Here is a 15610-nt window from a genome sequence, read left to right as displayed (position 1 = left end):
TAAAAAAAGTAAGTGGAATTTCTGATAAGATCAGTTCTGTCTGGTTTTGAAAGTAGTACTTTTCGTGGATTCAGCTCTTGAATACAAATCCAAAATGTTTTAATTTATTTGAACTTCATAGCTTCTTGATTATCTGCAACAGCCAAAAAGGGTAACTGTGTGCATAGTCCTACTGGTGATCTTCCATGACACCTTAAAGCTTGGCAGGGTGAAAAGAAAACAACAAAGTATATCGTTTGTCACTGAGACAACAGAGCAAAGCCTTGCACATGGCACTCTTCTAAGCAAGATTATCTTCTGTAGGTATTGCAACTATCAGGAGGAGTGCCAAATTGTCTTGAAACTACAAAAAGAGTTAAGTATCAAAGGCTCACTTTCAAATATGAGAGGATACATTTGGCAGAGCTCTGCAAGGATCTGTCCTGCACCTAAGCACATTAAAAGTTCTTGCTAACAGTCTGGATTACAGTATAGAAATTGTTTATTAAATCTCTATATGACTGTGGAAGACAGGTGTATATTCAAAGTGATTTTGACAAACTGGATAAATATTCTGGAAAAAAATATGATATTCAGTGGAGACAGGGCAAAAAGGAGAAATATTCGGCCACAAAGACAGGAACGATAAACTAGGTGGTAGTTAAGTTCAAGGAAATGCAACCAACCAGAGCTTAGATTGTATCACAAAATTATTAGTTAATACCCTACTGCTGTTATAACCAAAGCTCCCATTCCACATGGAAGCACTGACAAGGAATATACACTGTGACACATGCACAGTTACTCTTTACTTATAAATACTTGTAAGGTCCTAAGTAGCATATTAGTTCCAGCTTTGGACATTGCACTTCAAAGATTCAAATGGATGAAGACAGCCCTGATGAAAGGAGTAAGATAATTAGGTATTCAGATGTTCTGGAGTGCCTATGGAATGGTATCTGGAAGTGGGCTTTAAGTCTGTCAAGACTGAGGGGAATATTCTTTCTTCATTCTCTTTAGTGGCTAATGTAATGTTCTGAAATCACAGCAAGGAAGATTGAGCTTAAACATTAAGGAAAAGTTTGTAACCGCAGGTCAGAGCAGATTGCCTGAGGAAGCTGTAGTGGTGCTATCGCTAGAAGACTTCAGAATGGGTTAGATAAACACTTGTCAAGAGTGAGTTGATAGTGCCTTGAAGCAGAGCCATGAAGAGCTGACCTCAAAGGTCCTCTCTAGTCCCTCTTTCCTGAGATGAGCATTATGCTGTTTTCACCCACCCTACCTTCAGTATTCTGAGTTCTACAGTTCTTCCCACAAGCTTTCCTTTATCTCCAGTTACTCTCCCTAAAAATAAACTTTAACTGCCTCTTCTACTTTTTTATACACATACAGGCAATGCTTCTTGCATAAAACAGTTCTGTGGATGGACAAGATTGAGCACATCTCTGAAAAAGGATAGGACTACTCAACCATTTGTAGAGATACACTTTGTTTACAGAAAGGAGGGTTCTCACTGCACGATTTAGACCTAGACATTCAGAAATATTTTAGCTACTGACAGAATTATGGCCAGTAATTGATGTGTTAGCTTTCAGGGCAGAAATAAAGGAAGTTAAACATACCTTTATTTTTTAGTATTCACTCTAGGCACATTAACATTACAAGTCTGGTACACATTTCCCCACTGACAGACGTGATGAGGGTGAAAGGGCACTAGGTCCTAATGAGCTTAACCTAAATGTCCTCTTTTGCTGAGAGGAGTTAGTTTGAGAAGAAAAGATAATTGCACTACGAGGTCAAAGCGGGCAGTTGAACTCGAGCAGAAGCCCAAATGGGTCTGATGCAACAAGCAGGGTAGAGCCGACAACCGGAGCGACATGGCTTTGAACATCTCCTTCCCTCGGTGCCGCTGCCGAGGCGAGGGGTGACCTCAGGCAGGTGCTCCTCGGGCCAGCGGCCGGTAAACGCGGCGCCGCGGGGGGAGCCCCCGGCAGGTGAGCGCCCCGGCACTGCCTGGCGCAGCGGGCCGGGCCGGACTCCCAGACGGGGAGCCGACCGCGGGCTCTCAGCGCGGTTCCCCCCGCGTTTCACGTAGCGCCGTGGAGGACGGACCGGAACGGGAATTGCAAGCCCCGTCCCCGGTGTGCAGCGGTAGCAGTAGCAGCAACAGCGACGGTAGCGGCGCCGCCCGGCTACGGTTCTCGATCCCTGCGCAGAGAGCCCGCTCGGTTCGCTACCTTGCCCGCTGGCGCGGGAAGGCGCGTAACCGGCGGCTGGCTCCCACGGGATGAGGGGCGCGGCGGGGCGGGGCGGGTCTGCCGCTGCCCGCCCCCGGCCCGGCCAGGGCGGTGCACGTGGTGCGGGGGGTGCGGAGGCTGCCCAGGCTGCCCTCGCTGCCCTCGCTCGCTCACCTCCCCGGTGTGCAGGAGCGCGCTGTGCCGCGGAGCCGGCCTCTCCACGCCTCTCGTGGGTTTATTTTTATTTATTTAAACTCTTGCTTAGCAAATTGCGCGTGATGAGCTCATGATGCCGCGCTCCCCCGCGCCGGGCCCGGGCGGGCAGGGGGACGTGAGGCGGGCGGGCGGGGCGAACTGAGGAGGCTCCGCGCATCGCTAGCGCTCCCCTGGAGCCGAGATCGGGGGGCGCTCCCTCGGGCCGATCCTGTTTACTGGACTCGGGTTGTGGGCTTTTTTTTTACCTTTTTTAATTATTATTATTATTATTTTTTTATTTTGGTTTTGCTCTCCCTCTCGTGGCTGTGCGCTGAGCTGTTTGCTGCTCCGTGCGCAGGTGAATCCATGAACTCCCCCGGGAGCGGCACCGCCGCCGCGCAGCGCCGCGCAAGGGTGGGGGGAGCGGCCACAGACTCCAGCCCCGCCACCGCCGCGGGGGGCGGCCCCGCCCGGGCACGGGGTGGGCAGTGGTGAGACGGGCGGGCGAAGTTTCTGCGCGTCGCCGGGCCGCTCCGAGGGACAGCGGGGAGGGAAGGACCTGGGTCCGCGGCGCTGGTGTAGCTTCTGCTGCCGTCGCTGTCACCAGAGCAGCCCGGCTTTGGCCATGAAGAGGAAACAGAAGAGGTTTCTGCAAATGACGCTGCTCTTCACCGCGGCTCTGATTTTCCTGCCCGACATCGGCCTCTGGTCTCTCTACAAGGAGAAGCACCTGGTGAAGCCAGCGGAGCCCGCCGAACCGCAGGTAGGTGCGAAGCCGCCTGACAGCGCTGCCCCGCCGTGTCCCGCTGCGCCGGGGAGGTGGCCCCGGCCCTCCTCGCCCCACCGGAACTGTGAGGAGCCCGGCGCCGGCGGAGGGTCCGGGGCGCGGTGGCGGTCGGTGCGAGGCGGAGAGGAGAGGAGAGGAGAGGAGAGGAGAGGAGAGGAGAGAGGCAGCACATGTGCTTGTCCTACCTCCGCCCTGGAGAGCGAAAGTTGTGGGCGAAAAAATTCGCCTGCTGCTCTGGCTTTTCCCACGAAGGGCAAGGGTAAGCGGTGACAGAAGCTGGCGTTGAAATCGGGAGGAGGTGAGATTTTACATGGTCCGCTGGTTAGCCCACGGCGAGGCTGGTCTTCTAAATTTCATTGCGAGAAGTGGAGTTTTTACCCCAAGTTTTATTTGTCTGCCTGTCTGTACTACTTCTTGAGCTGGTGCGTGTCTTCATGTCTGCTGAAATTGCTTGGGATGCACCTGGGTGCCTAGACTTTTTTTTTTCCTCTTTTTTTCCTGTGGAAAACTGGACAGAAGTGACTGGCAGCCTTTTTCTCTCCTGTATGTTACTAATGTGACCTGATACGAGTACACTGTGTGTAACTGCTTGTTACAAACTTTTGAATATTTTCAGTTTGCAATCGAGCATTTGAATATTTACAGTTTATAGCCTCCCCAGACACCGTTATTAGTAACAACAGTTGATTTAACCTGTTTTTTTTTTCTGAAGTTCCTCTTCAACTCACTGTGTTTGTGTATGGCTCATGAATCACAGTATGATGGGCATTAAGTGAAGTTTAGTTTTAGGGAGTTGGTGTAATGCAGTGCTTTAAAACTCTGCCTGTAATTTACCTAGGCTTATATTTGTTCTGTTCAACAGTGCTATGCTCCTACACTGTAGTCAGTGTAATTTAAATAAAAGTATTTCATAGATCATTAGTGAGAAATTACTGAATTGGGTTATCTTTTAGCTTGTTTACCACTTGCATAGCCTTTATGTTAGTGTATTAGACAGCATCATGTATCATTTTACTGTATTAGTAGTCTTAATTTCAAGGGTCATCACCCATGTATGTAATGCACTTTCTACATACTAAATGTGTTTTAAGTCATTGGCTTCAGTTGAAGAGTAACATGTTTGATTCTTTGTTAATATAGCTATCCATTACAAAAGTTAGTCCTCCAAAGTATTTTAACTTTAGTTAATGAAATAAGCTGTGTGAAACATGGTATTACTGGGGAAGGAAGTTAGTTCTTAATATGAAGCCTGCTTTATCTTTCTAAGGGTTTAAAACTGCAATAGGTGTAAGGTGCTAGACTTTAGTTGGAAGAAATTTCTGCTGAAAGAAAATTATATATGATCATGTCTGCCATTAATTTAAAAGGTCCATACTGTAGTCTTTGCTGTTTCTAATTTACTTTGCAATTTAGGAAAGCTAAAGTATTCAGTGCATGATTTCCATGTTTGTTGTATGGTGCTATAGAAGACAACATGCCTTGACATAAGATGAGATGTGTAATGTTCAAGGCTGCTCTTTAAGGAGGGCATGACTAGATGGCATTCAAAGGGAATTTTTTTTTTTTTAATAAAAAAGGTCAGCAGCTGAACATGTTTGAAGAGCTAGTGAGACTTGCTAATGAGACCTTAGAAAATTTGAAATCCTAAGTTTTCTGAGAGGGTTTTGATCTTTTTATTAGCCCTTTATTTTTTTTTTCCTTAACTGAATACTAATTGAGCAGTAATGTGACTGTTTAATAGGGAAGGGAAACAGTAAAAATGAACAATGAAGCTTTGACCCTTACAGGTGACTCTAACATGATTCTGCTATCATTGTCAGTATTGCCATCATATTGTCAATATTATTACCCAGTGAGGATGGCAGGTTGAAGTAGAGGTGAGTAATATAATTAAGGTATTTGTATTTGTTGATTTGCACATCATAACCCAAAATGCATTTGAGGAACAAGAGTTGAAATACAAGTTTTGAGTTTAACTCTTAAATATGAAGGAAACACGTATAAAGAAGCTGGTTGGTATGTTTCTTTGAGACAGGAGAAATGAGGTCATACTATGAAAGACTGCATTAGAAATAGTGGAATAATATCATAATAGAACTACAACTTCTTTTTCCTCTAAGTTAGTAGGAGATGAAAGAATTTCAGCACTCTAAGCAGTCATTCTTTGCCCTTGAGGTATTCTGTTACTTGATACAGTGTGCCTTAACATTAGTTCAAAGGTCAGCAATACTGAAACTGCAGTAGACTTTTTCATATATATTTTAAAAATGTGTTAGTTTACATAGAATGTATGTAGAGTGAGTACATGATAGTGATGTACAGTCAGACTGCCATGGTATGTCCTGAGCGTGGAAAAGGGGCAGAGCAGTCAATGACTTTAACAAGTTAGCCATAGGCTTAACTGGTTTTGCCTTAATGGGTAAACTGTGTCTAGTGGTATTCTGATGTTGGCAGTAATGTTTGTAAATATGCTATCTTGTTTTAAGAATAATTGAATTAGTGGTATTGATTATTGGGTGTTTTTGAGGGATGGCATGGTAAAATTCTGATTTTTCCGACTCATAAATTAAGCTTTCCAATTCATAGCTAAAGCAGACATCCCCAAGCTTCTCTGTGAATGAGGGCTCTTTTCAGCCTCTCCCACCACCTAAGCTGCTTTCTGTAGCACTGAAGCAAAGGAGGGATAGCAGGCTGATGGAGGAGGCATTTGGATCCTGTGAGAAGTAAGCAGAGAAGCTGTTCAAAAGCATTCCACAATGCAAAAATATTCTGTTTCTATCAGTGGTAGAAATGTGTCCCCTGGGCATTGTCATTGCCAGTGCTTAAAGAGGGCCCTTGTGCTATATAGAAGTTCTAGCATGACTAAATAAGTTGATTTTTCTGTTCTTTAAAGTTGTGCTGCAATAGTTACATGAGAGTATTTTTTTGTCATTGTGCAAGTTCTGTTTCTGAGCAGAGAATTTCTTCTTTAGGAAATATTGCAAGATGAGAAAATTATATTGACAACCCTGATTTTAAACAGTGTTAGTGATACATTGGTTCTATAATAATTACTGACTTCTAAGCGTTTCATAGAAACTTACCTTTTATCATACTATGTTATCCTATGGCTGTCACTTATGAACATGGTACGTTTTGTCTTTATATTTTGATAATTGTTACTGACTTGTGGTTTATCACAGGATTTAAAGTGGAGCTTCAAGGATAAAGGTACAGGATAAAGGTTCTGAGGATAAAGGTTCCGAGTTACATAGAGCAACAAGTTCTCCATAAAAATATAAAATTTCTGGTTTATTTAATTTTATATTTAATTTTTTTAAAATTATGTATTTATTTATTTTAGGTCAGTCTTTATTGCTGTTCTGTGAAATAAGGAAAGTTAAATAGGGTATTTTTATTGCCTTTTAAAAAAAGTCTTTTAGATTCATTAACACATTATGATATCCTTGAATTTTGATTGCAGTTTTTATAGTTAGTTTAACTTTGGTTTTTGTTGTTTGGTTAAGGTTTTTGTTTGTTTGTTTGGTTTGGTTTTTTGTGTCTTTTTTTGTTTTGTTTTGTTTTGTTTTTTTTTTTTTTTTTTTTTTTTGTTGTGTTTGTTTTGTTTTTTTTCTGAAGTATTATGTATGTGATACAAATGCCCTGTCTAATTTTTTATTTGCTAAAATCCCAAGCCCAGGGCTTTTGCATACTAAGTTATGCTGGTAAAACTTTACATTTCCTTTCAGGATACAAAAACCAATTCCATGTAGAAAAACCAGATTTCTTGCAGCAGCTTTTCAGTGTCTGTAATACAGGTATTTTGTGAAAAGTGTTGTGAGATATGTTTCTTTCTGGTTTTATGTAATGCCAGTGTGTTTGGCTGAAAGGAGAGCAGTCTGGTAAAGTAACCCCTAATGCATTTTGGCTTCATCTGGTACTTTTTTTTTCATTCAGTTGTCATCTTTGTGCTTCCCAGTGTCAAATCTCCTCGCTTAAAATTGGGCTATACAGCAGCATCTCTTAGTAACAGGTGCTCTGCAGGAGTTACTCATAGGTGTATTACTGAAATGCTTTATGATGGGTAAAGTAAGAAAATTAGGTAGATTTCTGGCTTCATTTCACTTATGCTGTGGCACAGTGGGGCATGCCTCCTGATTTGGGCACTTCCATGGGAAGAGCTCTTCATGGTGTTACACACCTCTTTTTATTTTGGTGCATGCATGGTGCCCAGGGCAAAGACCAAAATACAGCCATCCTGTCAGGGCAAAGCTTTATTCAATGGGGTAGAGTTACATTCTCTTTACTTTGTCCTGTAAATTCTGTATTTTTGTCTGGTTAGCCCCATGATCAGGTCTTTTTCTTGGGATATGCAAGGTATGGAATTAAAAGAACCTCCTCAGGATAAGGAGATATTAGTTCTTACAGATCCTAGCCCTGTGCTGTGGTTGGAAAAAAGGCACAAAATCTACTCTCCAAACCTAATGTCTTGTGAAAGTACCAGATTGGTTCCTCAGTCCAGGAAATAGTTTCAGATTGTAATCTGTCTTGTTTTCTGCAGTCTATAAAAGAATTAAAAATTTAAATTTACCCCAAAGTTCAGTGTTTTCTACTGCTGAATACACAGGTTCTGTTAAATGTTGTTGTTCCAGGATAGTTGGCTCTGGTTAGTCACTACTGATGCCAGTGAAGTACAAAGCTTGGGTCAGGAAATTCTGCTTCTGGCATTGAACAAAAGGTGCATCTTGAAAACTGAACTGAATTCTCCTCTCCCTTGCATATACTTCTCTTGCTTTTACAGTTGATTTCAACAGCTACGGAATGTTGTCCTAAATATGGTTTGGTTAGGATGGAAATAGACACCTATTTCCTATGATTGCACTTTCAGGACACTGTCAGTTACTTATGTATTTAATTCCACTATCTCATTTACCATTGCTTTCACCAGAAACTTACAAGTTGGGAGAATTTTATTTCTCTTTAGCAGAGGGCTAAATGAAGTGTACAGTCACAAACATGCCCAAGCCTACAGAGGTATCTGGTTGACTATAAACATAATGATAAGATAAAGCCTCACTTTCTATACTTGCTTTCTCAATTTCTGTGCAGATGCTGTTCCGAGCAAGTCCTCATTTCTCTGCCCACTGCAGCAGCTGGGACCCGGTGTGTTCAATTCTCTGTTATTCTCCATTCCTGCTCATTGCTCTGCTAGTATGTCAGCTCTGAGGGGCCCTATACATGGCATAGCAAAACAAAGCTTAGTGTTTTAACAGGTGATGCATTGGCACTTCTGCATTTGTCGTTTGAGTGTTTAACAGCCAGAAAGTTAACACTTCTGTAAATCACATCTTTATCTGGATTGTTCATGTATAATTTTACTCTCCTGTATATATTGAAGCCTACTGAGGAAAATATCATTTGAGGTCTAAAACCTTTGTTACTTTAAAGATACAATATTATTTTTGGCAATTAACAGTATGTTTCTGTTGTATTCAGTATACCAGAGGGAGCCCTCCTGTGGTTAATGTAATAACTATTAATTTTCAGGAACGTTCATACACAGTATATCTTACAGGATAAAAAGGACTGTTTTCTATCTTTAGTTTTCGTTTCATTAAATTCAGCATTTCTACTGCATTTCAGCTAATATTATTGTGTGTAGTTTCCTTCTTTTATTTATGTTTAAGCATAGTCATTTCAGATTAATCCAAATCAAAAGAGAAAGTCGGGAAACCTCTGTGCAGGCCAACAGTTGGACCTGTAGAAAGATCACCCCATGGCCTTACTGAAAATAACACCAAACTAGGTGGCTGTGTCGATCTACTGTAGGGTAGGGAAGCCTCACAGTGGGACCTGGACAAGTTGGACCAATGGGCCAAGGTTAATTGCATGAGGTTTAACAAGGCCAAATGCCAGGTCTTGCACCTGGGTCATAACAACCCCATGGTAAGCTACAGACTTGGGGAAGTGTGGTTAGAGAGCTGTGAGTTGGAAAGGGACCTGGGGGTATTGGTTGATATTCTGCTTAATATGAGTCAGCAGTGTGTGCAGGTGGCCAAGTAGGCCAATGGCATCCTGGCTTGTGTTAGGAACTCAGTGGCCAGCAGAAATAGGGAGGTGATCATCCCTGGACTGGATAATCTTGGGGGTCTCTTCCAACCTAAATATTCTGTGATTTTGTAGAGCAGTGGGATTCAGGTTTGCTTACCAGTTAGTGGGGCATACAGACACTGTGTTTTGCCCCCTCATTGGGACACGATGCTCACTTCTTTCCTGAACATCCTCATGTCTCTAAACAGGCACTGTAGCTCTTGTATTTGGGTCCAGGGAACTACAGTGGTTCAGTCGGTGCATCACAGTTTGGAGGCAGTGGAGGTGCCGTGTGTAGGCTGTTTCTGTTCACATCTAAAAGAAAGAACAATTCTGGCTTTTTTCTTTTTCTTTTCTTTTTCTTTTTCTTTTTGTTTTCTTTTCTTTTCTTTTTCTTTTTCTTTTTCTTTTTCTTTTCTTTTTCTTTTTCTTTTTCTTTTCTTTTTCTTTTTCTTTTTCTTTTTCTTTTCTTTTTCTTTTTCTTTTTCTTTTTCTTTTTCTTTTTCTTTTTCTTTTTCTCCTTTTCCTTTTCTCCTTTCCTTTTCTCCTTTTCCTTTTCCTTTTTCTCCTTTTCCTTTCCTTTTCCTTTTCCTTTCCTTTTCCTTTTCCTTTTCCTTTTCCTTTTCCTTTTCCTTTTCCTTTTCCTTTTCCTTTTCCTTTTCCTTTTCCTTTTCCTTTTCCTTTTCCTTTCCTTTCCTTTTCCTTTTCCTTTTCCTTTTCCTTTTCCTTTTCCTTTTCCTTCTCTTTCGCTTTCTTTCGCTTTCTCTCTTTCTCTCTTTCTCTCTTTCTCTCTTTCTCTCTTTCTCTCTTTCTTTTTTCCTTTCCTTTTCCTTTTCCTTTTCCTTTTCCTTTTCCTTTTCCTTTTCCTTTTCCTTTTCCTTTTCCTTTCCTTTCCTTTTCCTTTTCCTTTTCCTTTTCCTTTTCCTTTTCCTTTTCCTTTTCCTTTTCCTTTTCCTTTTCCTTTTCCTTTTCCTTTTCCTTTTCCTTTTCCTTTCTTCTTCTCTTTCGCTTTCTTTCGCTTTCTTTCGCTTTCTTTCGCTTTCTTTCGCTTTCTTTCGCTTTCTTTCGCTTTCTTTCGCTTTCTTTCGCTTTCTTTCGCTTTCTTTCGCTTTCTTTCGCTTTCTTTCGCTTTCTTTCGCTTTCTTTCGCTTTCTTTCGCTTTCTTTCGCTTTCTTTCGCTCTCTTTCTCTCTTCTCTCTTTCTCTCTTTCTCTCTTTCTCTCTTCTCTCTTTCTCTCTTTCTCTCTTTCTCTCTTTCTCTCTTTCTCTCTTTCTCTCTTTCTCTCTTTCTCTCTTTCTCTCTTTCTCTCTTTCTCTCTTTCTCTCTTTCTCTCTTTCTCTCTTTCTCTCTTTCTCTCTTTCTCTCTTTCTCTCTTTCTCTCTTTCTCTCTCTTTCTCTCTTTCTCTCTTTCTCTCTTTCTCTCTTTCTCTCTTTCTCTCTTTCTCTCTTTCTCTCTTTCTCTCTTTCTCTCTTTCTCTCTTTCTCTCTTTCTCTCTTTCTCTCTTTCTCTCTTTCTCTCTTTCTCTCTTTCTCTCTTTCTCTCTTTCTCTCTTTCTCTCTTTCTCTCTCTCTTTCTCTTTCTTTTCCTCCTTTTCCTTTTCCTTTTCCTTTTCCTTTTTCCTTTTTCCTTTTTCCTTTTTCCTTTTTCCTTTTTCCTTTTTCCTTTTTCCTTTTTCCTTTTCCTTTTTCCTTTTTCCTTTTTCCTTTCCTTTCCCTTTTCCCTTTTCCCTTTTCCCTTTTCCCTTTTCCCTTTTCCCTTTTCCCTTTTCCCTTTTGATTGCTCAGATATTCAGACAGGTAACTTATGGTCTTTGTCTAGCAACATGCTGATGTGCACATTTATAGCAATTGACTTCAGCAAAATTGAGTTTATGCTAAACTGGATTGGGGCCAAGAGCAGACATGTTTGGTTACTTTAAAAAATGCTGAAAAAAATTAACTTGGAGGTTGACAAGTTAAATACAGTGCAGCTCAGGAATCCCATGCTAAAAATCCTACATCTATCATAAATCATCATAAATGTTTCTTACTGTCAAGAGACCAAATTATGCTAACTGAAAGGAATAGCAGTCCCAATTTTTTAATGTTTCTTTAACATCTCCTAATAAAGCCTTTTCACTTTTTAACCTTCTGTACCAACTGCCTTCTGAGAATTTGGGTGTCCTTGTTGAGGAGGTTTGCTCAGAAGGTGAAGAAGAAGAAGAAAATATTTTGAATGAATTCAACAAGATTTCATGCTTCTCTTTTAAATTCTTCATTTTCATAATTTCTGCACATCTTTCTCTAGAGAAGATGACATGACTCCCAGTCTTTGTAAATACATGGGGAGTCAAGTTAGCTATTTGAACACCAAACTAATAGCAAAATATTCAGAGAATTGTAGGAATACAAATGATAAGGTGTATGTGCAGCTAACATAGGAAATACATGGGCTAAAATATCACACTCATTTCTGCACGTTAGTGTCCAGCAGCGACTGAACTGCCACATTCCTCCTCAAAGGTGGGGTTTCATGTGGACAATGTTATCTCTGTGGTGATGTTTTGAGACCTCTTGGCAGATCTTACTGAAGAGATTTTCTGTCGTCTCTTTTCCCTGATCAGATCCTGTTAATTCAGACCTCTGCCCTCACTTTGGGAAGCTATCACTACCTGAAATGCAAGGCTTTTGTTTAGCCACATGTGGTTTTAGCAGATAACTGCAGCAGCCCTTTCCCCTGTCACCTCCAGCTGTTGGTTACCACCTAATGCTTGATTTTGTCAGTCAAATCTCTGCTGATAGGACATAACAGCATTTGGTACGTGCTTCATATGATCATTGGAAAACACTTCTACATCGGTTTAAAACCTATCTGCCAGACTTTTCCCTGAAGTAGTTGAAGGATGTTTGCATGTTGTCTTCAGAGCCATGTGAGCAGTAACCCCCATGAGAACTGCATCAGCAGGATTGGAGAAGGCAGTTGTGAACATGCAGTGCACTGAAACCTCTGTCATGTTTGTGCCAGCTAAGAGTTACCATGGCCAGCTCAGTTTACTTTTCAGTTGATTTTTTAAATACCAAACAGTGCAAATTGAACAGAGTAGATCAGAAAATCTGGCCCATGCAACCTAAATGTAATAAATCATCAATTCTGTGCTTGAGATACAATGGTGATTTAACAGTTTATTTCTGTACTATACAGTGCTTTATGAAAGGATGTGATACTGCCAAGAGATTTAGGTACACAGACTAATTATCTGAACTAGAATACGGTCAGGACACTAGTGTTAATGCAGGTGCTTTAGAAATTGGTTTGCTCACTGAAGTGTGTAAGTGTAGATTTATCAGACTAACTTAAGGTGCTTATTTGCTTAAAGAAGCATAATTTTTCATTCTTGTACTTAAAGTAGAATAACAGATGAGTTTATTTAGAAAATTTTATCCTGTTTACTTACTATTGTGCTCTGAAAAAGGTATTCTATATTCTATAAATTAAGTACTAGGAGAATGCAAACAAATGTTTGGGATAAGCAAGAACCTTTCAATAGCCAGACTGTGTCAAGTTCTGCTTACAGGTGAAGATGGGGAAGAACAAAGGCTCCCTGTGTCTCTCTTGGGAGCTAAGGTCTAGGAAATCCAGGCCCTGCACATGTATTTCTATAGAGTTAACAGCTTCTGTAGTATGAGATAAGTATATTATCCTTTATGTTTTTGCCTCATTGTTATTAAAATTTCCCAGTTTTGCATGAGATAACAATTGTCACAAGAAGTTTGGCGTTCCATGTTGTCATCCCTAAAAGTTGTGTGGGTTAAAAGTTGTGCTTGTAATGTAATATTTGGGGTAGTGCTGCTGAAGGTTTACACAATTGTGTCAAGGGAAGGCAAGGTCAAACACATGCACTGGAGCGGTTTGAGATATTCCCAGCCACAAGAGTTAGCTCCAACAAATACTGGCAACTGAAATATCTCTTCTGCACAGATTAAAGATGCCTTTGGCAAAATTTTGCCAGTCTCTGGCAAAGCCTACACAGATGCAGCAGTGGTTAGCCAGAGCTAGATAACCGGAGAAGAGACTGCATACTGTACCAAATCGTGTGCTGAAGCAGTATGCTTCTGTGGTTCACCCATGGCTTAAAGAAATAAGTTCACTTACATAATTTTATTATATGAAAGGCAAAATATCTACTGTCGTGCTTTATAAGGAAAGCCTACATATTTTCAATGTAGCAGCATATGTCTGTCTCTTACCTCTTCTCTTTCCTTTTTGTTTGGTTTTGTTGTTGTTTTGTGGCTTTGCTTTATTTTTGTTTTGTGTTTTTTTGGTTTGTTTTTTTTAAACACATTTCAGCTTCTTTAATGTTTTTGATATCTCATTTGATAGCTGGGCAAATTATTATATTGGCTTGCTTGAATCTTAGAAATTTTTAGATTGCTTTTTCTACAAAGTCGTGGCTTCACATTAGCACAGAGAATGCATGAAAAAGATACATTAATTCCATTTTACAAGAAATGTATTACTATTTCAGTCTCTGATAAATGTCTGCATTTTTAAGTTGCATTTGATATAGATAGAAAATGAATGACAGGCTTGAACGGATGTTGTTTTTCGAGAATAACTTGACACAAACTGAAGTGACAGACAAATTGCAGATCAAATTTTGCAATTATAACACCTGTATAAAAATGTAAAACTAGAACTTTTATGACACTAAGTAATGAATTCTCCACTAAACCTACAAAATCACTAGAGACACAGCATACATGGACATAAAAAGTATTGGAGATGGCTCTAAAAATTAGCAGAAAACTCAAATTACATGAGAAAACCTCATAGCAAAATATTCCTGCAGTGTATTTATAACCTGTGCTTCACATCAGATTAATCTTTTTCAGTAAAAGGACATCCTTGACGTAATTCCCAATGATAGTGAAGTGGTGGGAATTACTCCAAGTATATGGAGACATTCTTCCTAATGATGGTCAGATTGTATTTTGATCTGTATTACAACTAGATCTATGTAGCATCCTGAGAGAAGAGTGGTTTTATATCTCCATTTTCCCTAAAGTACTCAATTTAAGAGATGGAAGCCCAATGAAAGTGCAACCTGAATATATATATCTATATATCAGTGTATGCTTTGCTAACATGAAAGTGAAATTGCATTCAGCTCCATCAGCTGCCTATACATGCTAATGGAATTTAAAAACAAAATTAGAGGCTGGTGTCTTGCACACTGTAAGCGGACATGGCATGTGTGCAGAAAGGGTTACAAAGGAGGGCATGAAACTTCTGGAGCTCCTTTAAGAAAAGCAGCAAAGCTGCAGAGAGGTGGGAAATAAATCTGGAAACATAGTCCACTAACTTTCTTTCCCCATCCTCCCTGTCTCCTTCCTTCATGAGGAGAGTATGCACCAAGAGCAGTAAAGATGTTTAAATGTTGTTCAAACCATCTGTACCCAAAATGTAGAGAAAAACTGCTTGACAAAGAGTTATTAACATTAGAATTATTTTTGCTAAAAATGGGGCAGTAGCTCAGCAAATTACTATGCAGAAATTCCAAGTGCTGAAGCTCTTGTGTTGTTTTCCCTAGCAAGAGTGGTAGGGCAGCCATTGCAAAAGGTGTTTTCACTGAAGTAACTTCAGTACTACCAAGGGAGAGAAATTTTTCATCAAATGCTCAAGACACACAACAGATGTCTCCTTCAGAAGCAATGAGGAAAAATTGTATTTTATACTGGGAGAAGGCATCATACTAAGCAACAACCTGCTTCTGCATCTGGAATGGATGTGGGTAACAAATGAACATAGGAGATCTAACTCAGGACACATGCATTTACTACCTGTGCACGTTGCAACTACTTCAGACAGCGGTTTTGGTAAAACTTGGCTTTTTTCCTGAGTTGTGGGAACATTTGTTCCATGATTTATGAGATTAAAATCTTACTGAACTGAGTTTAAAATTCAGTGATTTGAGACTCTTCAATACATTTTAAAGAAATTGTTAGTAGAGCACCTTTTCCAGAAATGTTTATTAGTGTGGACTTTGAGTTTTTCCTTTTATTTTTAAACATATGTACACACAGGTGTACACAGGTGTATATTTTTTTTATGGGCAGAAGGAGGTGAGGAGACCATCTTGCCTTCCTGCATGAAGAAGGAATTTATTTTTCTTAATGATACATGCCCTAATGTTCTTGTGAGGAATGGAATCATTTTGTGAAAGACATCATGCAGATACATGGGAGAAGATCTGATTATGAGTATAAATTAACTACAACCTATAATGTCTTTGCCATTTTCCAGATTTTTTTTTTTAATAAATGTAGGTTTTTTTGGTTTTTGTCTTCCCTTCCTCTTTATGCA

The 15610-nt window shown here is 40.3% G+C and overlaps 1 protein-coding gene across 1 annotated transcript in view; it reads left to right on the top strand.

Annotated features, from left to right (window-relative positions):
* The first annotated feature begins 3036 nt into the window (after positions 1 to 3036).
* Positions 3037 to 15610, top strand: part of GALNTL6 (polypeptide N-acetylgalactosaminyltransferase like 6) — a 451137-nt gene continuing 438563 nt past the window's right edge. Inside the window, exon 1 of the mRNA XM_030449917.1 lies at positions 3037 to 3174. Coding sequence (XP_030305777.1) covers positions 3037 to 3174 — 138 coding nt within the window. The remainder of the gene's footprint in view (positions 3175 to 15610) is intronic.

Source organism: Calypte anna, chromosome 4A (genome assembly GCF_003957555.1).
Source record: "Calypte anna isolate BGI_N300 chromosome 4A, bCalAnn1_v1.p, whole genome shotgun sequence".
NCBI classification, from domain to species: Eukaryota; Metazoa; Chordata; class Aves; order Apodiformes; family Trochilidae; genus Calypte; species Calypte anna.
The sequence above is the reverse complement of the archived record's forward strand: the minus strand, read 5'-3'. Positions and strand labels throughout refer to the sequence as shown.